Source organism: Megalops cyprinoides, chromosome 14 (genome assembly GCF_013368585.1).
Source record: "Megalops cyprinoides isolate fMegCyp1 chromosome 14, fMegCyp1.pri, whole genome shotgun sequence".
Lineage (NCBI taxonomy): Eukaryota > Metazoa > Chordata > Actinopteri > Elopiformes > Megalopidae > Megalops > Megalops cyprinoides.
Genome location: NC_050596.1, coordinates 23,458,103 through 23,481,839, shown reverse-complemented (window position 1 = coordinate 23,481,839; position 23,737 = coordinate 23,458,103). Strand labels below are relative to the sequence as shown.

The 23,737-nt window shown below is 48.4% G+C and overlaps 1 protein-coding gene across 1 annotated transcript in view; it reads right to left on the bottom strand.

Annotated features, from left to right (window-relative positions):
- Positions 1-419: 419 nt before the first annotated feature.
- The window catches only part of gli2a (GLI family zinc finger 2a), an 86,483-nt gene continuing 63,165 nt past the window's right edge, over positions 420-23,737 (bottom strand). The window contains exons 5-14 of the mRNA XM_036545871.1: positions 22,902-23,084; positions 15,374-15,575; positions 14,808-15,003; positions 13,753-13,863; positions 11,488-11,628; positions 7,913-8,062; positions 6,555-6,719; positions 5,470-5,751; positions 3,269-3,608; positions 420-3,034 (exon numbers count right to left, since the gene is read on the bottom strand). Of these exons, the coding sequence (XP_036401764.1) occupies positions 726-3,034; positions 3,269-3,608; positions 5,470-5,751; positions 6,555-6,719; positions 7,913-8,062; positions 11,488-11,628; positions 13,753-13,863; positions 14,808-15,003; positions 15,374-15,575; positions 22,902-23,084 (4,079 nt within the window). The 3' untranslated portion in view covers positions 420-725. The remainder of the gene's footprint in view (positions 3,035-3,268; positions 3,609-5,469; positions 5,752-6,554; positions 6,720-7,912; positions 8,063-11,487; positions 11,629-13,752; positions 13,864-14,807; positions 15,004-15,373; positions 15,576-22,901; positions 23,085-23,737) is intronic.

The following is a 23,737-nucleotide window of genomic DNA, read 5'->3' as shown; positions in this document are numbered from 1 at the left end:
TGAATGCTTGCAACAGCTCTGTAACCAGCGATGCACATCCTAAATGGTGTGGAGTGGAGGGATGGAGAGTACACACAAAGCACGGTCTCGCCATCTCTCCTCTTCTGCCTCTCACCTTTCGATCAGTGGGACACAAACTCCCTGAGGCCTGTGTTACATGAAGCAATTTACACGCAATAGAAATCGCGTACACATATTCTGTGCAGTGTCATCACACGCAATCTTACCGCTACAAGATAATGATTTAAAACCAGTTTAAATCACAAAGACTTTAAGCACGTTCAGGTCGCATGAGAAACAATGTCATTTTTGTTCTGTACGATGTACAGTTCTAAATTACTTAAAAGTAAGCAATATTGTGTCAAAAGTAATATTGTGTCAAAAATAAAAAGTAAAGATAGCTAGCCATAACTATGTTTTAATTGTGAAATGTTCAATGCCTGCTCAGAAACACAGGCATTAAGTGCTCAAACTTTGTTGGAAGTCATGCAACTCAAGAAATAACACTAATATGTTGAAGCTGCTTGTGGAGCTGGCTGCTAAATGCATGATCAACTAAATCACGTGACAGGGATCTGCACTTTGGATGGATCAATAAGATGTCTGTCTATTGTGTGACGATGCAACAAGAGTTGCGTGTCTGTTGTAAATCAACTGGATTGGGTGGCATGTAAAAAATTGGCTGAGGATTTAGTTGCATGTACATTGCTTCGTGTAGCACGGGCTTATGACATCATGTTGAGGAACCTGCTCTCCTCGGCCAGAGCAGTCAGCATGGAGCTCATGTCCCCGATGGCCATGTTGCCAATCCCAGCCGGTACGGGCGGCAGCAGTGTCACCGAGTTGCGGGGAGTGGTGAGCCGCGAGGAATTCTGGGATAGGCTCTGGAGGACACTGGGGCTGAGGGTGCCCGACATGAGGCTGGAGTGGTCCCCGTCGTCCAGCATGGCGTCGAAGTCGATCTGGGCATGGTCCAGGCCCTGGGAGGAGTCCACCGTGCTGGAGACTTGCTCCGCTCCTGGGGAGGGCATGGCAATGGCCGCCGGAGCTGCTGCGTCTGAGGGGCACTGCAGCGTGCTGTCCTGGGGCGTGCCGGCACAGTGGGGCGCGGGGGGGTCGAAGCTGCCGCTGGACTCGAACATGTGAATCTGGCCCGTGTAGAACATGGCGCTGTCATCTCCTCCGCTGTCGCTGTGGACGCGGGCCGAGCCGCTGGGCCTCTTGGGGCTGGCCTCGGAGGTGCCGTAACGGGGGCTGAAGCCTGACTGAGGAAATCCAGGGGGCTGCATGGTGCTCGGCCCCGAATGCTGTCTGCTCAGGGATTTGGGTTCCGCGGGCGGCCTCGGCTGCATCAGCCCTTGATACCCGTTTGAGATGGAGCGCTGGGACGGTAGAACTTGGCTCTGTTGGCTGGGGTTCATCTGGGAGTAATTTTCGTGATTGCCTCCATAGGAAATGTGGCTCTGACTTCCCCCTGTCTGGGCTGCCTGAGTCCTGGACCTGTAGTTGGGCATCTCTGGTGCCTGCATCATCCCCCTGCCATTTGGAGCTATAGTTCCTGATGACCCTCCAGCCACGCTGGTGCAAGAGGGCCGCAGGTTAGCGCTTCCATTCTGGCTGTACGCTTGCTGATGCAGGCTCATTTGGTCATTGGGGTTCGGACAGGGGTTGCCGGCCTGCTGCCTCTGCTGCTGGGCACAGTTCATCTTCTGTGGCATCAGCCCCGAGCCCCGCTGCATGTAATTCTGCTGGGCCGCGTGCGCCAGGTTCTGGCTCATCTGCGCCACCTGCTGGTTGGAGCTGACATTCTGAAAGCTGCCGAAGTTCTGCCTCTGCTGGACGATGGCCAGGTTCCCCCGGGCAAATGGCTGCTTAGCCTGGGTCTGCGTGGCGTCCACGGACCCTGAGCTGACCTCGTTCCACTGGACAGGCATGCTGTTTCTGTTGGCGCCCGGGGAGGCCGGGAACTGCTGCTGGGGGGCTGGGTTGAGCTGGCAGGCCGGTAGGGTCTGCCCCGGAGGGGTCATGTTGGCGTCCACCATGGCCATCCTCCGCTGGCCGTAAAACTGCGGCTGCTGTGAGGCCACCTCGCCCTGGAAGCCCTGTGGCTGGCCAGTGTAGGCCGGCGCGCCAGTGTCCTGGCCCGACCTGCCGTTCTGGGACTGGATGTACTGCACCACGTCGTCTGGCAGCACTATGTCTTCCTCACTGCCCTGTCCGTCGGCATCGCCCGCCATGGTCTCCATGGCCACGTTCTCGGAGATGCTGGGCGGGCGGGGCGCGAAGGGGTGGCGGTGCAGGCTGCCATCTGAGCGGGTGTAGCCCTGCGGGGCCAGGCCGCGGCGGTCAAGGCCAGCGGGTGGCGGGGCGGGGTTGACGCTGTTCATGCTGCAGAAACGCTGCACCCGCGGCAGGGACGGAAGCTCCGGGGCCAGGCGGCGGACGGGGTCGCTGGCCCGCCGGGGGATGTTGGCGGGAACCTCGTGGGGCATCAGGCTGGGGGCGCCGTAGCCCGTGTCGCTGCAGCGCCGGGGGGCGGCAGGAGCGTAGGAGGGCCGACCGGGGGAATCCCCGAAGAGGGCCATCCTGGCCCCGAGGCTCATGCGATCCATGTTGGGCAGTGGCGTGGGCGGGGCGCCCCCGGTGGCGGCAGCGTACTTGGCTTTGAGGCGGTAGTGCTGGGCTGGGGTGAGGCTGAGGAGGCTGGGTAGGCCCCCGCCGCCGCACTGGCTGGCCTCGCTGGAGCGCCGTGACAGGTCGGCTGAGATGGGGTCGTAAGAGTCGGCGGAGCTGATGTTGTTGGGGCGGCCCCCGAACTGGGAGGCCTCGCTGGAGCGGCGGCTGGAGTAGCAGGGCGAGATGCCGGAGGACCTGCGGCTCAGGGTGTAAGCGGAGCTGATGGTGCTGGTGGTGCTGTCCCTGCGCTCGTTGAGCTGGTTCAGCATGGTCACCTCGGTGGAGGTCAGCTCACCAATGCGGGGGCAGGGGAGCACTGCGGTTGGACCACCAAAACCCGAATTCTCCAGTAAGGAACCTGAGGGACAGAAGGATTCATTTTAGGACGTCACCACTTATTGCCCTGCACAGACTGGATACCTCACTGTGTACTGAAATAATCTCGAATGGGTGTAATTCCTACACTCCAGCTATCACTCCCGCTATCACATAGTCTATCACTGACCTCTCATGGTCCTCATGGCCTGAATTTTGGTGGCATTTTAAAACAACCTCCAACGACCTTTTAGAATCACCTGCTCACGGTACCCACCTGTGGCTGGTATGGGCGGCAGCGTGGTGTTCCGGGCCTGAGGTGCCTGGCTGGCCCAGGAGCAGGAGTCCCTCACTGTTTTCAGCTTCTCCCTCTTGAGGTGCTCCAGCCTGTAGGGGGCGCTTATGTTCTTGTGCAGCTGAAGGCCGACTGCTGTGGTCCCGGTTCCCGAGGAGACGGTGGAGTCCACCACGGGGGCGTCATCCAGCGCGGTCAGGTCTCCCAGGCTGCCCCCGCTGTGCATGGTCATCTCTACTCCACTGTCATTGTTGGTGGCGCTACCGAGCGGTGACGGCTCGCTGCTGCATGAGGACTGACCACCAGGGCTGGACTGATACATCTGGGAGGGGGTGGGGTGGGGGTTGGGGTATGGAAAAAAGAGACAGGGTCAGGCTAACGATGCCAACTGTATCTGTAGCCTACCTTCCTCCCTGTCTATGTCTATCTATCCTATTGATTGCTATTTTCATTAAAAAACTCTACACTAGCCCAGCACTTAACTTTGTATCTTACTGACCGCTTGTAATACCTTGCGATATCTACTCTTAGCATAGTGATGCACTTATTTGTACGTCGCATCTGCTAAATGAAGTAATGTAATGTAATGTAACTGTGTGTGTATACCTTCCAGAACCAAAGAGAGACCATTTCCTAACCCCCATGAAAGGATAACTACCCTTAGGACTGAGTCATGGTTAACGTCATGCTGTGAAGGGAATGTACAGTGAATCATGTTGCCTCAAGAAATGACTTCTAAATAACATGTGCACTGTACTTATACAGTCCACATTGGCTCTTTCTCAGTCTTTGAGTTGTCAGCATGATGCTGGCCACAAGACCTCCTCATTTCCCTTAAGTTCTCCTTATACAAAATGGTGGCAAAGACAGGTTCAAAATCAGGCCCATTAATATTGCAGAGGACACAGCACCTGCTTAACATGTTTTGGTCTAGGCCTTGTAACTTGAGCACTGAATTAATCTGGGTTAAATGGCTGGCAAACTGTGATTGGCTGTGGCAGCAGCCCTGATAATCACGGATGTGTACGGTGCATTTGCAAAGGTAATGAATAGGTAATGGATGAATAAGGTGAGCCGTCTGGTTACATCACTGCCGTGATAAAAGGCCTCTACTGATACAAATTCATCCTGACCCAAACTGAACTAAAAAGCAAGTCTTGATCACAGTGTGATCTCCAGCCCTATTTGTTCACTGTGCACAAAACAGTCCCAGTCTTTGAATATTAATTCAGTAATGGCTTTTATCATTGTGTGGTGCAGATCGCTGTTAGATCTCGCTGCCGCAGTGGAATGGAACTGAACGATGGGGTGAAGGGTGGGGGGGTGGAGGAGGGTGGGGGCGGGGGCTCTGGGGACAGCAGGTTGGTGTGTGGTTCTGCATTAAAGGCCATGCAAGACATACAAATGAATCCCAGGTGTAATGCATTTACAACTCTGCATATAAGTGACATTTGAAAGATTTTTTTGGCTTTAAAAATACATGTAATTTAAGGTATTACTACGTGTAAAATCATGAGTAATGGGCATTATTCATGAAGCACAACAGTACCTGTGTCATTCACCACAAAAAGTATTGTTTATTTAGCGACTATTAAATTAGCATCTTGAATGTGTTGCAGCGTGTAACCTTTAAAATGAAATGAGGTCGGTTTAAACTTATCCATGTTTTATGCATAACCCCCCAAGATGTAACAGACAGTAATGTAACCAACATTATTATGTCTGTCATGCTTTTTAATAAATCATGAAATGAGCAGTGTTTTCATCCCCGGTGAGAGAAAGGCTGAACTGAAGCTGTGCTCACCTCAGTAATGTCTGTCCTTAAGGAAAGTTTAAAGGGAGAGAAAAAGAGACATTCAAGCAGCAAGGAGGCGTGTGTTACAAGAGGAAGAAAAATCATTAGGGTTAACAGGCAAGGCGCATCATGCTAGTGTTAGTACAGGCTTTGACAAGACAAGTCACATAATTATGTCTTCTCTTACTTATCTGCTTCTGAGTACATAATATTTATTAAGAATTTATTGAGAACTGATATGTTTGATAATTAATGGATATGTCTGTGAGGCAAAACCCAGTCTTGTAACTCCAATTGACCAATTCAGTTTAGTGTTAATGCAGCTTTGCTGTGAGCTCTGTGCCTGTGTGTCATGCTGTGACCGCAGATTGACTCGCCCAGCTCTTACCACAGAGTTCTCCGTCTTTATGGACTTGACCTGCAGGTAGTCCTCCATGCCTCTGGTGGTGCTGTTGGCCTCCAGCCTGTCCTCCGAGCCTCTGCTGCTGTGCTTGGCGCTGGCCTCGTTCTCTCCATTCTCCTTTGGGGGCTGAGGCCTGGGGGGCCCATCGCCCCGCTGCTTCTTTGTGATGTGGGCCTCGGGGCCGTGGACGGTCTTCACGTGTTTCCTGAGAGAGCTGGGGTCTGTGTAGCGCTTGGTGCAGCCGGGGATCTTGCACACGTAGGGTTTCTGCGGAGATAAATACCGCCTCGCTCGTATCGCTCGCAAGAGATAGCATTCAAATATATGACTTTGAATTAAAGTTTCATTTTCCCCTACTTATTCAGATTAGCTGAGACTTCTTGCAGTTGTAAATATGCAATTAGAAATATAAATTGTCTGAGTGAACCGGTGACATGCTGATTTTGGTTACAGTAAGTGTTGGTGATTCATGGCCCCGCGTGTTGTAATAAAGTTAGAGTTACTGCTTGGATCCGCGGAAATTTTACGATCCTACGCTCTCTTTGTCTGCTGATGGATAGTCAGAGGCTTGAAGTGGTTCCAGGTTTAATTATGTATTCATGATCTGCAGGTGGTCCCGCTCCACAGGGGACGAGCTTGATTCTCACTAATGCATTGTGGGCCGCCGTGCTCTCTCGTTAGTCCAGGCTGCGCCTCATTATTTACATGCACACAGCCCTCATTAATGGGACAGAGGGTGAGGCTCTGAGAGCAGTCGCCACAGACTGTAAAAAAGCCGACCGATCTGATTTCAGAATTAAACTTGAAGTGTTGATGGTCATGAAAAAGGGAAAAAAATTCTTAAAGTGTAACTACTACGTCATTGCAGGATGATACCATTTTGGAGAAGTCAGAAGTTGGTGTACGGAGAGGGATCACCACAGCTATCCATGTCATTCGAATGTCCCATTACATGTCCGTTGCACTTTTCATTGGTGTAAAGGCTCTGAACCCCTGTAGCATGGAGCTTTATAGCCTGGCTGGGTGAGGCCTGGTACAGGCAGTGAGAGGCGGGATGCCGGGCTCGTTACCTCATTCGAGTGGGTGCGGTTCTGGTGCTTGGCCCGGTCAGAGGCGTTGGAGAAGGCCTTATTGCAGCCCTCATGCTCACACACGTAAGGCTTCTCGCCCGTGTGGGACCTCAGGTGGGTCTTGAGGTTCTCCAGGCGGGAGTAGGCCTTGGAGCAGCCCTCGAACTGCAAAGCAATGACACATCAAACATCGTCAACGGCACACAGCAGGCAGGTCAACGCTGATGGCACTGGTCCTGTCACTCCAGGACTCCAGTGCACTTTTCTGTACTATTTTCAAGGCAACGTTTTAGTTTTCCCTTGCATTATTATTTGCTATAATTTGGTATTCCTTTAAAACTGGCTGGTGCCGAGCCTTACCACAGATAATTGGCTGCAAGTGTACAAGGGGAGCAAATTAGATTAGCACAAAAAAGCTGATATAGAAGCAAAGATCCATCTTCAAAAAAAAACTTCTTATTTCTGAAAGAGGAAATCTGTCTGATGGCGTACATAAGGGATATACAAGCTATAGGTCTTAATAAGGACCCATGGACCCCTCTGCTCTTTTTCTGACTTCAATTACATCCCTCCCTTCCTGTCAATCACCTTTGGGAAGTCTGCTCAGAAGTTATTTTAATAAAATCATAATCTTAATAAATCAGCTTTGAAGCTGGAGAACCACATACTCTGCTAAGCCTCAGCAGTTCTCTGGTTTAAGTATTGCAGTAGTAAGTACAGATACATCACTGAGTAAAACCCGAACTGTACAAACATGTGAGGTAAATCAGCATGGTGCACAAACAGGCCTTTGTAAACAATGGGGAGTAATCCTTATCTAGACTTATGATGAGATAAAGGTTTTGAATAGCAGTGGATTTAGTCGTCTGTCTATCAATCCACTTTTAATATCACTGTCCTGCAGATGGTGCTTCTGTGATTATGTTGTTTTAGAGACATTTCATTAACTGAAACAGTGGGCGTGCTTGGATATTTGTTGGCCTGCAATTCCTTCCTTTTTACTTGGACACTACATCAGACTGGTGTGTTTGAGACCAAGAACATGGTACAACATGGTATGTGTCTGTGAGTGCATGCTGGCCCCCTATTTCAACGTGCAAGGGTATCTATGTATGCCTCTTTGTGTGTGAGCACATTTAAGCTATTCTGCATGCATGTAAACTGAGACACACTGTGTGTATTTGCATGTGCAGTGTGTGTGTGTGTGTGCTTACGTGTGTGTGTGTGTGTGTGTGTGTGTGTGTGTATGTGTCTGTGCTTATGCGTGTGTGTGTGTGTGTGTGTGTGTGTGTGCAGTTTCTGAGATGCAGTCCCCACCCAGCGTGTTTAGTGCAGACAGATGGCGATCAGTCACTCACGGTGCACTTGTGTGGCTTCTCCCCGGTGTGTCTGCGCATGTGCACCACCAGCATGTACTGGGCCTTAAAGGGCTTCTGCTCCCTCGAGCACTCCTCCCAGCGGCACACAAACTCCTTCTTCTCCCCGTGGATGTGGTCATTATTGATGTGCTGCAGGGGGCACAAACCAGACATAGTCAGGGGCCCAGATCTCTCCATTGCCCCCCTCCCTCCCCTTGCTTTTTCCTCAGTGAGACCTGATCTCTCTGTTTCAGCGGTCCCTGTGAACCACTCTTCCCCTCCCTGCATTCTCCTTAGCGAGACATTCTTCTTTTCGCACGCGTCTCTGAGGATGTCTTCGATTTACGCCCCCCTCTCGGTACCAGCCAGTGTGTTTAATCTCTGATTCGGCATGCTGTTTTCTCCCTGGTGATCTGGTGTAGAGCAGAAGGAGCACACGAGGGGAGAGCCGAGTCCTCAAAGAATCGTGCTAATAAGGGCTTGTGCAAACAAGCTCCTAATTTCAGGTTCTGACAGAGGAGCCATTTATCTGAGACATGAAAAGTAACGCCATCAATCAAAGTTGCGGGTATATTTCCATTTGTCACACTTAAATAAAAGGATGTGGCAGTGCTGTTTTCTCAGTGTGTACATCAAGAGGTGGAGGCCTGTCTCCTTTGATACGGAGCTCAATTAAGTTCCTGTGCCATCATGAAAGGGATTCTGTGATAGCTGTGGTTTGAAAACCCCCTCAGACCTCAAATCAATTGTCTGCCAAATACCGCACTCTCCATTCGGTCTGCTGGAACTCCAGTTGCTGATTTCCTTTTGACGTAACAGCTTTGTTCGTTTGAAATGGACCATTATGTGAAACGGCGGGAAAGAAAAGAAGTAAATATTTCAGACGCCATCGTCTCTGATTGATGTAAATTACTATTAGACGCAGGCTGGATAAGTTAATTCAGGTTCTGTCAGGGCTAAAAGCTCACTGTCGTTAGTTAGCTGCTGTGTTTGGGCTTGCAAGGACACTCGGTGTTAAAGAGCGGTAGGATTACCCATAACCCACAATTTGCTGTGATCCCTTAATTAGCCCTCTCCCGAAAAGCCCACGAATGGCCTAACAGGCCCAGGAGGCCTAAAGCCCAGACCTCTGATTACAAGGGTGCTCAGATTTCACTTCGGCAGCTGAGAATCAGTCACATGACCAGCGTTGGGCAGGCTCACACGCTTATGGCTGACACCTGTGGTCACTCTGTTGTTGGCAAGGGCAAGATCCGCTCCTGATCAGCTCATCACAGAAGTCTTTGTTTGTTACACGTTTGATTCTAAAGTGTGTGCGCGGCTGGGAACGCTCTCCCGTGATCCTCCGTTTCAAACACGTCCTCCTCATAGCTAGCTAAAACCTTAATTACCGGTTATTGGGAGGAAGGATCACCGACACAAATGAACACAACACGTGCCACCGTTTGTGCTACACAAAGCTAGCAGCCTGCAGGAGCTGGAGCCCCTTGGCAGAGAGGAGACAGAGGGGATGATAGTGAAGGCCGAAGCCTGCTCTCGCAATGCGTGACAGTGCAGCTCCAGCCACAGAACGCTCGTTAGTGGCCCCCTCCCTCCAATCCCTCTCTCTGCTTCACTGACACGCTGGAATGCCACAGAAGTGCTGGACCTCTCACCGAGACTCTACAAGCTGCGAGTGATCGCCCCCAAACGGACCCCTGGGTTAAAAAAAAAAAAAATGCCCCTGTCTTCTCAGGTACCAGACATCAAAAACAACACATAAAAAACACAGACCTTCATTAATTACTTCCAAAGGTTTTTCCGCTGCCTGCTCTCAAGGTGCCTCTATCAGGCGATGTCATGTGGCTCTGTGGTTTTTGGTTTGACCTTTTTAATGCAAATGGACGATTCACCAAAGCAGTTCAAAGACCAAAGCAACACAAAATGCGACAGTCAAAAGTCTTCCTTTCATATATTTATTAGAACTGTATGACTATCTTGTGTCATCGAAATGTTGAAGAGTTTACACTGAATATATTCAATGCAAGCCTAAAAAGTTTAGAATTATTCCTCAGTCTGACCTCTCTCTTCTATGTTATTTCAAGCCACCTGTTTTGCAGGTGTGTGTGTGCGTATACATACACACACACAGATGGTACACATTCTACATCAACCGTTTCCTGTTGGCATTCCCAGTATTACTGTATGGTGAGTCCTGCGGGATATTCCTTCCAGCTTTGACACACACCCAAGATCACATCAGTCAGGCGCTAAGCTTTAATCCTCTTAAGCACGTTGGAAGAGAGATGGCCGGGAAAATGCCAGTATGAAAACTGGTCTGGACTTGCCCCTAGAGAGCCACAGCAGAATGGGGTGAGGGGTTACTGTCTTGAATGTTCACACCCAGTCGCTCCTCTGTGACTGTTTGCAAGAAACGAGACAGTTAGCGCTATCTTCAGCCCACTGATTCAGCGCTGGGCTGATTGATACACGTGCTGTCAGTCAAATCGTGGTGGGCAGGACTTTCCCGCTCCGAGAAATAAAAACACGGAGGTGCCAGGGGGAATTTAAAGCCCTCTTGCATGACGACAGATTTACGCCGGGCCTCCAGGGTCAAGGGTCAGGTTGCTCATAGGTGCAGAGGTCAAGGGTCGGTATGACTTCGTCTCGCACAGCTGCGCTGCCAGGGTTCTTGTCTTACAGCAAGTATCAACAGGCACATTAAGTCAAGCGCATCAGCCACAGGAGGATATGAGTTACTCCGCTCCCACAGCCTCAGTTTATCAGCTCTTATCATTCTCTTACACACAAACATGAAAACATGAAAAAGGGCTGCACTTCTTGTTTCTGAACTGGAGTAAAAGTCTGCCAAAAAGCTGTTGTTGTTGTAAGAGTACCTTGTCTAAGGCAAATTATTAACAGAGAAAAAATTTTGGGACACACCCGCAACGAGAGTTTTGCTCAGGAACCAGGTCTGAGTGGTGAAAAACAGAAGCTGAACAGGTCATTTACAGAACATTCCAGAATCCTGCAGTCGATGGGGCTGGAGCTGAAACTTTTGACTAGGTCTGGCTCAGGGGTGAAAGCTTGGGCAGTTCCTGTCCCATGAGTGGGCCCTTGCCGCCATCATACCTGTCATTCTGTCACCCTGTCACACTACCACCCAGCCCCCAGGTCATTTTTCTCACCCTGGTACCCTGTCGCCTGGTCACTCTGTAACCCTATCAGCCAATCACTCTGTCAGCCTATCACCCTATGTTACACTATCACTCACTCTGTCACTCAATCACCCTGTCATCTACGCAGTCACTATGTCCTCTTGTCATCCCTTCACCCCCATCACCCTGTCACCCTGCCCACCCTTTGACATGTGGATATCTCAGCAGCGTGGGGCTTAAAAAACACTGGACTCTGGATCACAGAGCTCAGTATTTCAGGTCGCAGAGATGCTACTGTTGTACCTTTGAGCAGAGTACTTTACCGCTGCTTCCCAAGTAGAACTCAAGCTGAATAAATGGGCTGCTGAAGATAGCACTGTAAATGACCCTACATAAGGGCTTTCTCTAAGGCAATATAATGTGCCAGAAATAGCTTACGTGAACCAGCTGGTCCTGAGTGTCGTACTCCTTGGAGCAGCCCTCCCAGTGGCAGTTGGTCTCATACACCACTTCAGGCTCCTGCTTGCACTCGTCTTTGTCCAGGTCCTCTTTCAGGTCCAGAGTCCCACTCAGATGATCCTGTGTGTAAATATGACAACAAGAAACTTTTTAGATCTTAAAGTCAACCCAGAAACCTGTGTGCGTGTGCATATAGCAGACTTATATTTCCAACTGACACTTTTCCCTGGAAATTCGCAGAGAATGAGCGGCTGACTATCAGTGATCTTTGGCACGCTCAGATCACCTGTGCAACTGTTAGACAAACAGAAACACGGCGATGACACGGGAACTTAAATAAAACAAACACTTTATCCTTTACGTACTTTCAAACCCTTTTTATAAACTCCCGCGCTCAAACGTAACTATATTGCTCGCGTGAGAAAAATGGCGCACAGGCACTGTCTCAGTACCGCCGATAATAACGGCTCTCTTTCAGGAAGTTTGATAAAAAATAAAAGCTGATGGAGATGGGCTCCTGAGGCGTCTGAGACTGGCCACGGGGGCTCGAGGTGGGTTGATGTGCGGGCCCCGTCCCCCCTTTCCCGCGGCGACGCGGCTCCGCGCCCCCAACGTGCTGACTGCAGCATGTTTATCTCCACACGGCCCGCTGTCTTCATCAATTCTGCCGGCCCCTGGACGACGGCGCTGGCTGCCGTCCCCATGCATCATACCCAAACCTGCCTCGGAATCGGAGAGGAGCCGCAAATTTGTCAAAAGAGAGAGAGAGGGAGAGAGAGAAGGGGAAGAAGGAGGAAGGAGGGGGGGGGGAAAAATCCCTCAGATGACAATAACGGCCAGCCGATATTTCATTAAAATGAAGTGCTCTGGCACACTTAACAGTGGCCGGGGAAGGAAGGTGGAAAAAAATGAATGGATGCAAAGCTCTTATCAGCAGGAGTTTTTCTTTCAGCGGTCGGCGAAAAGGGGGTCAGGGGACTTGGAGGCTCCCCCGGGTCTCATGTCGTGCCATTGATCAGGAAGGAGTATTTCGGGAAAAATGACTCTTCGCGGGTAAGGGGATGGTTGGATATATAAAAAGCTTGCTATAGTTTTAGTGCCACTGGCTTTTACGTACAGTAAAGAAAGCCCCTAATATGCCAAGAAAGTAATACAAACCATAAGAGCAAACAGTTCAAAAGATCAGGAGGGCGAAAAATGTCTTGTGCTTTTCCACTCGTCCAAGTGGTTTTCTTCATGTTCTTGTATGTTACACACTGGATGATATACTGGTTACTGATAACTTGTTGACATCTTTAATCCATAATCATTTGTCTTGCTTTGATCAGATGTAAGAAGAATGTGAATAGTTATATATATATATTTATAGTTGAATAAGTTTTACACTAAAACATTCTAAATACATCACAAGCTCACTGTGGTGAGTTCATCTTACAAAACATTAGAACATATATTAAATTGCACATATGTTACATCTTATGCAAACAAATTGTGCACCCTTTTCCCATAAGTAAAGTACCAGTAAAAGGTTTGGACACATAGAAGGGTTTTTCTTCTTACTGTTTCCCACATAAAAACTATGAAATAACACAAATGGAATTATGCAGTGACCAAAAAAAGTGTTAAACAAATCAAAAACAAATCTAAACAAATCTAATATTTTATATTCTTCAAAGTAGCGAAAAAAAAAATTTGAAAGAAATTCATACATAGGCATCAACTTCACTATATTTGTCTCAGAAACAAATTTCAAGCAATTAAGCATAAGTCTTTAAATCAAAATGTCTTTGAATGCATGTTTCCCATTGTCTCAATGAGGTGTGTCCAGACCTTTGACTGGTACTGTATATTATACAGTGGGTGTGTATTTATTTTGAAAAAGTTTATCAGTGCATAAGAAGTCTTCATCCATCCCCCTCTGGCAGGATGTAAAATGAAGTGTTCTGTGTGTTTCATTTTAAATCTGCCTACCTGAGATTCTGCACAGCATCACATAGATTCCTCATTTTCTTATCTATTTCATAACATCCTAAAATTGATCATGAGAAGCTGCATGTTCTCTCTGGATAAGACCATCTCATAAGTCAAATAACGATAATGACACAAATTAGCCTAACGATTTTGGCACTTCGGAGAGCTCCGCATCGATAAAACAGGGTGGCAGAGATAAACACATCGGTATTCACCATGCTCCACTGAAAATCAATCCCATAAGAATGTGAGTCGGCAGGGAAGGACCCTTACCTGTGAGCAGGGGGAGGCAGGCCGAGGGCCTTCCCCCTCCGTCTTCACCTTTGACCTCTTGGTGATCATGGGGTTGACAGTGCTGCTGACTGCCGAATCCCCACCAGCATTCTGGAAGATGAGAGAGAGTGAGTTTGGAACGGGACCAGCATTGCCGTTTGGTTTGACGCCGTATCGTCTCAGAACTCCGAACCCGCAGAGGGGCCCGTATTTCAGAGCCGACCCGCCACAGAGACTAAACAGTTTAGGCTGCGCGTGATGAACTGTCGGGGATTATGAAAAAATTATTACACACAGAGCGTGACTCTTGAGGGGGGACTTTGATCCTCTTATGAATTCTTAACACAACAGCGAGGGACGCTTCTTGCAAGTCTGTCTGAGGGGACGCTCTCTCACAAGAAAGGGGACGCTCACCACCCACCCGCCCAACCAGCGCAAACAATCTGCTGACAGTGACCATGTGTGGCATTTTAGCTTGAGAGCTTATGTTTTCAATAATGCCGGGTGCCATTACTGTAAACCAGGGGAAATGTGTTTCTGATCAGCAGCAAGGGGGTTTCAGCTTCACGTCAGTGTCGCTCAGTGTTTGGGCTGCACTGGAATAGAAACAGAGACTGGGGGCGTGTGGGTTGGGGGAATGAGTGTGTGAGTGGTTTATCCTGTACTTATGCCGGAGGAGTTTATCTTCAGTGAGGCTGTTTCGTGTACACTGTAATAATAAAGGCAGTGGAAGAAACACCAAGAACCACAACAGACGAGCGTGCAGTATGAGGAAAGGGTATCTCAAAGCTAATGGCGAAGCCACTGCAAAACACAAAATTAAAATACGTTTACTGTGTCGCAAACACATTGGGGAAAATTAAACCATGGGAAGGCAGAGAGCATATAATCCAGTTTAAGTGAGGATTTTGCGAGAAGTACATTTTAATCTGTTTTTTTTTTCCTTCCTCTCAAAATGCCACCCCAAGTCTTCCCAATCAAGATATGCAGAGTGAATAGGCAATAGGGGCCTTTCCAACTGCTCTGGAATTCCCGTGATGCCATGTTGGCCTTACCTGGTGTGACTCGGCGTGGTTGTTGTGGGCGACGGTGGGCAGGGCGGAGATGCCCAGCGGGTGCGAGCGTGCAGAAAAGGTGGGTGAGGGCTGGATGAGGGGCGGAGTGTGGCCGAAGGCGCTCAGACCACGCTGCTGGGACAGAATCTGCTGGTAGGCCATGGGGTTGATGGGGTGGGGGAACGTAAAGGAGGGACTGAGGAAACACATCCAAGGAAAGACAAAAACAAGCATGTTACACTGGGAAAAAGTACTTTTCTCAGCTGTTGTACAAAGTGTATCAACCTTAGTTGTGGGTTTAGCTTTACTAGCGAAATCAACAGTATTTTTGCAAGTTTTACAGGAAAGTTTGGTGTGGCAGTGGATTACATCCCTGTGCAGGCCAAGTTTCTATATGCTTAGATAACGAGGAAGTGTATTTATAAAATGGAGACTGACTGACCGTGTTTTGGATGTTACTAGTATGTGCTGCCCCAGATAAGTCCATTGCAAGTAAATACTGAAAAATAAAATGCCTCCATCTCTAGCTGCATGAGTCAGTCGCCCCTGTTGGCGGGGTGGGGTACCTGATGCCTCCGACGGAGAGGTGCCCGTAGGAGCTGCTGGCGGCGGAGCTGCTGCGTGAGTTGTTGATGTAGGCCACCAGGGAGTTGGGCGAGGTGCGGATCATGGTCTGCAGGTCGATGCTGGCGTCAGAGAGGGGCGAGATGGACAGGGCTCGTTTGCGGCTCAGCCTGGGAGTCAGCCTGGGACTGGGGAACCGGGAAACTGGAAAACAATACAGGACAGCTCCTTAGTGGCCCTGCTAAACCCAGCCCGTCCCGGATGGGGTCCGGTCTTCGGTTACATGTTTTTGGACCTTTAACCCTTCGTGTTCCCTAACCAGCCGTCCTCCTCCCACCCCCTCCACTTTTCTCACTCTGAGCCAACTCTGCGGCACGACCACTCTCCCTAAGAGGGTCACCCACTTAGCGCAGGGATTATTGATGTTCTCAACTTAAGAAATCATTTCTGAAAAAGCAGAAATCTATCGAGTCACTCTGAGCCGTAGCATTGTGTCATTTCCCTTCCCTCCCCGCCGGAGAGCTATTTCTGGAGCTGGAGGTTCTGGCGGAACGCTCCAGCCGGGACTGCGTGATTGATGCTCACACGGACTCTCTCAGACACTCAAACCCCCTGGAAATAGCGCGGCCCTATCAATAAGTGCTCAAGATTGATTCTCAGCTAATACAGTAAACAATTTGTATGGGGGTGACGGAAGTTCTGCCTGGCAGGAGGGGGTTTGTGGGGGTGAGATGAGCTTGTCTCCTGGGTGTTCCGCGTGGAGGATACTGCAGCGGCCGTGTTCGGTAGAACAACGTCCACGTGGAAACTTTCAGCCAAAAGCGCTGTCCAATTTCTGTCTACACAGAGGGCTAACACCCCTTTAATCCCGCATTCTTTCTTGCTGCTGTTGATGGAAAGGCTACAAACAAAATGCATTCACAGCACACTACTTTCAAAGGCTATGTACATGAATATAGTCAGTGCATGAAACATTTAAGACTTTAAATTAATAATAAAAAATATTTTGAAAGTAGCAAAGTTTCTCTTTGAAACGTCTTTAAACCTGCAGCAGCTCAACTGATTTATTTTGGTTTCATTACAAATCGAAACGAATAAGCATTTGTAAGCTCACTCCACGGCATTGAAAAACAAAGTATTTGGTTTTGTTGTTACAAAAGTCATTCTAGCACTGGTATAATTTACAATCAAGACTTTATCTCCAGCATCTCTCACACACTGTGTCCTCATACAGATTCAAATCTTCCAATGGATAATTAATCGTTCCCAATAATTTACAGTCATTACTGAGATAAGAATCTCTCGGCGGCAGCTGTATTTCAGCTTGTTAAATGGAGGCAATTTACAGAATTGATTTCAGTTAAAAAGAAATGAATGCAAAGATAGCATTTGACCCTTCATGGTGGGCCATTTTTTTGTTTTTAAGCAAACAATGAAAAAATGCTTTGTGTTATTTGATGTTTGATGTTAATTTCCCACTACTCTCCATTCATTTTCACGTACATTTATCCTTTTAACTGATTGCAAAAAAAACATTTATCGTAAACTGTTTCTTTCTTCTGCTGGGAGAATTATTTAGAGGAGAAATTGCTCAGATAACACTTTCACCATTGTTGATGGAAGTTGATTGGCAGGCATCTGTGTGTCCATTGTTTTACAAATGATGGCCAATGCTCAGTTGCATGGCAACAAAACAGTTCTGAAGTTATTCAGCAAAAACATGAAACCCAGTGAGTGTTTGTTTGGAAGCACCACTCATTTATAAATCAGTCTTATATAGACCATACACCATCTCCCCAAGGCTTCAGTTTCTCACACCTATTGAATTTTTCCAGAGAATTAAAAGTTAAAAAAGAGTGCTACTACTTAGCTTGGTGTAAAATAAGAGGCTAGCAGCAATGTGACATTCCTTCAGGGAATGTATGTAGAGTATGTCAGGGCCTTACTGTCAGGGCAAGCGCAGTCAGGGATACATATGTAACTCTGAGCTTCAGCTACAGCACATGTAATTGTGCTTTTTGTACACAGAGTGAAAGGCATAGAGTGCAGCTGAGAGTAATGACAGGGCAGTCCTTGGATGGAGCACATGTGGGGATACATCTGGAGCCAGAGGTTCTCTGATGGGGATAGAGAATGAGAGAATGGTTTGTGAGGCTGCAGGAGTGGAGGTTAGACCTGCTAGGCCCCAGCGATACTGAAAAGGGGGGCTGTGTGTGTTTGCGGGGGGGGGGGGGGGTTTGGCCATTGACAGGCGGTAGCAGGAGGGGGCTCTTCAACTGCTCTGGGCCCAACAGGTGCTGAACATTAGGCCTGCTTTTAGCATAGATGAAGCTGGAGTTAGGCGGGATGTGATTAGGGCCAGCAGGGGAGGTGGTGGTGGTGGGGGTGGGGGGGGTGTCATAACTAAAGGTGCTGGCAACCGGAAATCTACAATGGCACCGTCACATCTCATGCCAACTCAAACGGGTTTACAGAAACCGTCCTTCCGCAAAACCAAACAAAAGACAGGCTTCCACCCTGCCAAGCAGGGCCTTGTAGTTTATTGGTTAATTAGTGATCCTCCAGCCCACTGGATTCCAGAGCCATTATTGTTTAAGCAGAGCTAATAGTTTGCAGTGACTTCTTAATGTTTTTTTTTTTGCTAACTCTCTCCTGTGATATTTTTATTTGAAGGTACTGATGGGTATTAAAACACAAGCGTATGTGCTCATTTAGTGTTTAGAGAACTACAGACGGCTCTAGGGTTACACAAACATGAAAAGATGTTAAAAGATATTCATAAAAAAGTTGGCAAAAACAACAAGCAGTCCCCTGGAATTTTCCATCCACGAGACTATAAATACATTTCTCCTGTATTGTTAGGCACATTGAGAGTTGGAGGGGGGAAGGGGCCAGGGGTGATCTGGGGATGGTAGAGAATGGTGGGAGGGGGTGTATTATACAGCTAACTAGATTCTGGCTGACAGTCTCCTTGAAAAAGCTGAAGTGAATTTAGCTCAGATTTGCATGGCTTTAATGGTTCTCTTTCAGTGACTGGGAGGAGCCACTCAGGGGCGAGAGCCTTATTTATCTCTGTTACTCCCTCACCTCTGGGGAGATGTGTTTATTAATGTGCCACTTCCCTTGATAAATGAGGAAATGGAGAGCCAGGCCTGGCGCTCGCCTCACCCCCCGGACTCCCCCCTTGTGATTTATGTCAGCAGCGACTGCTCAGCCATTGCCCCCCCCCCCATCCCCACCCCCTCCTCCATTGGGTGCTCGGAGCAAGCGAGTCACCATTGAACTGATCGGCTGATCTGGTCTGGCCTGGTCTGCCATTAATGTTGCCTCCAGTGTGCGAGGAACACTAGGGATCGTTGCCTCTGGCCTGCCTGGCCAGGCTGGGACCACTCAGGCACATGGATGCACCACAACGGGTCGTTTTTATTGGCATTGGCTCTAATTTAAGGCCTGCTGGTTCCAACGAGAGTGAAAAAACACATGTGTGGGTAGAGACACGTCGTTTCGGACGTCTCTTTCCTCGCGTTTTGTTTTCAAGCTTTGTGGGAGAGAGGAGGGAGTGCTGGTTCCAATTGGGAATCTGGACTGATATGGTTTTATAATTACAGGCACTTGGAAGCATGCTCACAAACGGTAATTATTACTTTAAGCATCTGCCATGCAGTTTTAATTGGGATAGCGTTGCAGAAAATCTAAATAGTGAAATTGGAGGGTACTGATCTTCTCCCGGACCACTGACCCCCACACTCTGTTTTTTTTACCTCCCAGGTCTAACCCAAAGGAGTCAGCTCTGATCACAGTAGACAGGCAGTGACATGCACTCTAAAAAGCATCCTGTCCCCATTGAACTGACATTAAATCTTGTCAATCTTAAGTGCTCTTCTCTTTCAGAAAGTTATGTGCGTATCTGTGGTCACATTCCCAGGGAGAAGGCTCGCTGTGGGCTTGTGCTGTGCTCGTATGTTGCTAGGTAATTTACCAAAGTTTATGCACAGTGCCTGCTTGCCCCCAGGCCTGGGTGAGGCCTGCACTGCAAAAAATTAAGAAATAATTTTACTTCCTCATTTTTAGTTGAGCTTATCACAAGAATTAATTTTAAATTTAAGATAGTTTTCCTTCTGTTTTCTTATCATATACATGGACACATATATGTATTTCTGTGTTTTTTTTTCTTTTTAGAAGAAATTTCTTTTTAAGAATAAAAATCCAGAGATCAAACAGCAGGCATAAGAGCATGTTACTCAGAGCGTAATTATTCCTATACAGTGAGTTGGCGTGTTTTCTAGGCACTCACAGCCTCTCTGTGCAGGGGGCCAGCATTCAGCACCAGGATCATTCTCTCACCAACAGTGCCGGGCGCTGCAGCCTGCCGCTGGAGGCGGAATGTTTATTTTCCGCGGTAAATCTAACTAATACCATGACTGCAAATTTTATTAGAGAGGGGCTTGCGCTGGACCGTCTGTGGGCCCCCAGTGCCTGACTCGAGCCAGACAGCCGGGAGTGTGTGTGTGTGTGCGTGCGTGTGTGTATGTCTTCGTAAAGCAGGGGGTAACAGGACGTCCTCCCCTTTTGCCAAATACCCCTTTCCTAAAACTCTGGCAGCAGCTATTGTCTTGGGACTCCACTCGTTTTCCCACCGGCTCTTCGTCTCCGATTATTTTGCTGCTTCCACCCCTGTGCCCCCCCACCGGCTTTTTTTTCCAAGTTCCTCTAAGCTCCTCAATGAGAGACAAGGTAGCCTTCTTTTCGTTCGATTTGAGAGGAAGGAGGGAGGGAAGAAGCTGTGAAAGGACTTATGTAAATGTTGTGGTGTCTGGACAACACATTATCATAGTCTGCCCGGTCCTGTTGGGTATTTAACTAAGCGCTGGGCCCGCTCAGGAATGGGGCTGCGGTTAGTGACAGCCTGATTTATTTATTTATTCATCCATCCAGGCGCTTTAAGACCAGTGTCCTTGAACAACTCCCTTCTTGCTTTTATTGAAAAGCACTGAGTGAGACCTTTCATAAAATAACACGGGCAATGGATTTATCGAAAGCGTACAAAAGGCACACATATACTGCACCCCGCGGAGTGGAAGTCTGTATTTGGGTTCGTAAAAAACTTGTCTGTGTTGTTTCAGCCGTGATTGGGTTTTTTGCTTGGCGTGTTGAGATGTCACACACGAGTGGTAATTAACACATAAGTGCGCACCACGGGCACGCCACGGGCACTGACGCGCGATTGGCACCATGTCGGAGCGTTTCAAAACACCACTCACTCGGCCAGGGCGGCCTTCTTTATCAGTTGGATGTGTTTGTTTTTCAAGGCCCCTTCGATTGTTTGAGCAGGGCACCCATACCATGAGGCAAGTGCAAATATTTGGACGAATGCAGGCAGCTACTGTATTTTGCAAAGAGTGCTGAATTGGCTGGAGAAAGCCTGTCCAAATCAACAACGGCCTCTCTCTCAGCCTGTAGCGGTGTTTTGTTGTGGTATTTCTGTCTGATTAATTATGCACTACATGGAGAGAAGGGAAACATTAGCCTAGAGGATGCTCAAGGCAAGTCAAGTCTTTAAGTTCTCAGGAAGAAGGTAATATACAATGAGATATGTACTTCATCCACCAATTATTCTTAGTTGTTTTGAATCAGGGCAATTATATTGATAGCCGGCGTACCACAACTTTTTGACTACATTTATGGCAACTCATAGATACTTCCTTTCAGCCGAAAAAAATCTTGTAAAATTAGGTCAAAAGAAAGCCTCTACACATCTGTCCCTATAATATCTATGTGTCTGAAGTGAAATTAAAATTTTGGTACGTGATAACCTGAGCATGCCAGACTCTCTCAACTTCATACATAACGATACTCCTAAAGGTGGGCTCAAACTTTTCCTTGTTTTCTTATTTTCTGACAATGATGGCTATTCAGTGTTGACCTCAGCCTTCCCTGGTCCATCTGGTAATTGGCACATAGGAATCAATAGGAAAAAAAACGGAAAACTGGGGGTTCACTGAGGTCTCAGTCTTGTGGTAGGTCTGAAGAATTTATTAGAGCATAAATTGATTTTAAATATGCATATAAATTTATCAGTTCTCCGTTCCAAAGAAATGAAGATCGCGGCGCATATTTATCACCCTCTCAGCTAAATGAAACCTTTCATTCTGGAGTTTCCCTGCTAAGCAATTAGCTGGCCGGCTCTGTCAATACTGTGTCTGTATGCTAGAAGCTTCGCGGCCGGGCACTCCGAGTGCTCCGGCCCAACAGCATTCAGGTGCCAAACAACATCAAACCCACCGAGAGAGAAAACAAAATAACACGGCAGGAGGAAAAACGACAGTGTGCTTTTGGTGTCTGTGGGTGTTTAGGTAAACGGCTTCGGTAAACATCTGTGGGAGAGGGGTATTCGTTTTCTTTTCCGACCCTGTGGTGGTGGCGGCCGCCTGTGTTACAGGATAGCTTGGAGCCTCACATCGAGCTCGTGATGCACATGTGGCTGGGGGGAGCCCCGCAATGCCTGACGTGAGGGTTAAATCGAACATTGTCCGCTGTTGGCTGCCACCATGCCATTTTCCTCACTGTTCGTGAGGATTCTTGCTTAAATGTCACGCAGGAACTTGTAGGAGGAAATGCTACAGAGGGGGAAAAAAATGGCACTTGGCGTCATTTTTTTTCCAGGCGGTTAGAATAACAGGATGAAAGTCTGCGGCTTTAACACGGCGAGTGAGCGCTAGTGAACGCGTTTGATTGGTCAGAGGACATGGGTTTTATGAGTGTCTCCTGTGACATCACAAGTAGAACAAAGCACAGGCACACTTGCATTACTGGTTTTGGGCCTCCCCGCGAGGTCATATAATGTGGTGGATTTTCATGGCAAGCTCCATTAAACGGGCTCTGATCGATGATGCTACATCCCTGGCATTCATCGCAATACGATCCCTGCAGAAATCCATCTCTGCTGAGACGCGCCTACCCTTTTAAGGTGACAGAGGATGTTGGAGATGAAAGTAGTCGTCCGTTACAGTAAACACACCTCCAGCCTAACACACATGAGTGCTTCCCCTGAAAGGACAATCACCTCATAAATGTCATCCTTGCTTGATCTGTCTTATTCTTGTTTATGGAAAGTCCTGTTGAAGACTTTAAATACTGTATGTACCTGAGGGCCCCTTTCCTTTTGAAGATGCTTGAAATGGAAAACGTACATCGGCCCTTTACATTTTGTTACAATTGATCTCGGTTTTATCTTTCACCAGGGGTAATTCCTTCACATATGAGTGTTCATGAGTATTACAGAGCTGAGAGTTATGCAGCACAGTGGGAAAAGGGGCATCTAAAATAACACATCCACAAAGAAAACACAAAGAGCAGAAATGTGATATAAAACACCAGACCAGCACTTCACTCACCTCATGTTAAACTCATTTGAGCGTCCTCGCTATATGCCATTTATCAGGACAACCATAAAAGAGAGTGAGGGGAAATCCAGGCGAGAGCACTTCCTGGTACCCCCGAATCTCAGTGACACAGGGGATTGAGACTCACCATCCACAGGGCTGATGTAGTCGGGCAGGTGGGCAGCGGCAGCGGCGGCCCCGGTCTGCATGAGCAGGTCCCCGTAAGGGTTGCGGTGGCTGGCCATCAGGTGGTAGTACTCGGCCGAGTTGGCCCCGGGAGGGGGCGGGGCCAGGCTGAAGAGGCTGCGCTCCTTCAAGTGTTCATGGGTAACTGCAGGGAGGAAGGGAGAAGAAGAATCAGGACGGGCGTGTTTGAAAAGAGGTGCGAAGGCAGGAATCTGTCCTGTGGAGGCTTGAGATTTGTGAGGGACGATCAGGGTTGTGTGCACTGGGGCGTTTAGGTGCCCCTGTCAACAAAAGCAGAGAGGGGCCAGGGGTGGGGTTTGGATTTTTTTGGCTGAAGGGGGGCACTAGGGGTAATGGGGCTTACATTCCTACATTTCTTCTGACCTGTAATGTCCCTGACATGGTCTCTCTGAAATTGCACTCGCTCCCTCATGCCCAATATCGACAGAGGCAGGGACCCGGAGCCCTACAGTAATAATGATGTAACGGTGTTAACATCTGCACCCAGTAAACCCCTTTTAAATGTGTCAAGAGTAATAGGAGCGAGATATGAATTTGTTTTACACGGCCCGCCATTTAACAGCGGTCACAGCATCCACCCGGTTTCCTCTCTTCCCGCGCCTCCTGTACCAAGGTAAGGGGGCGATGTCCGCTCTGTTTAAGGCATGGGACGTAAAAATGCAGCAAGGGGGCCCCACTGCTGGGTGTCCCCCTCCTGCCGGCATTACTCTCACAGCGTAAGTGATCTTTCAGAAACAATTAGGCCCCGTCGCGGTAAAGGAGAACAGGCATGTGTTT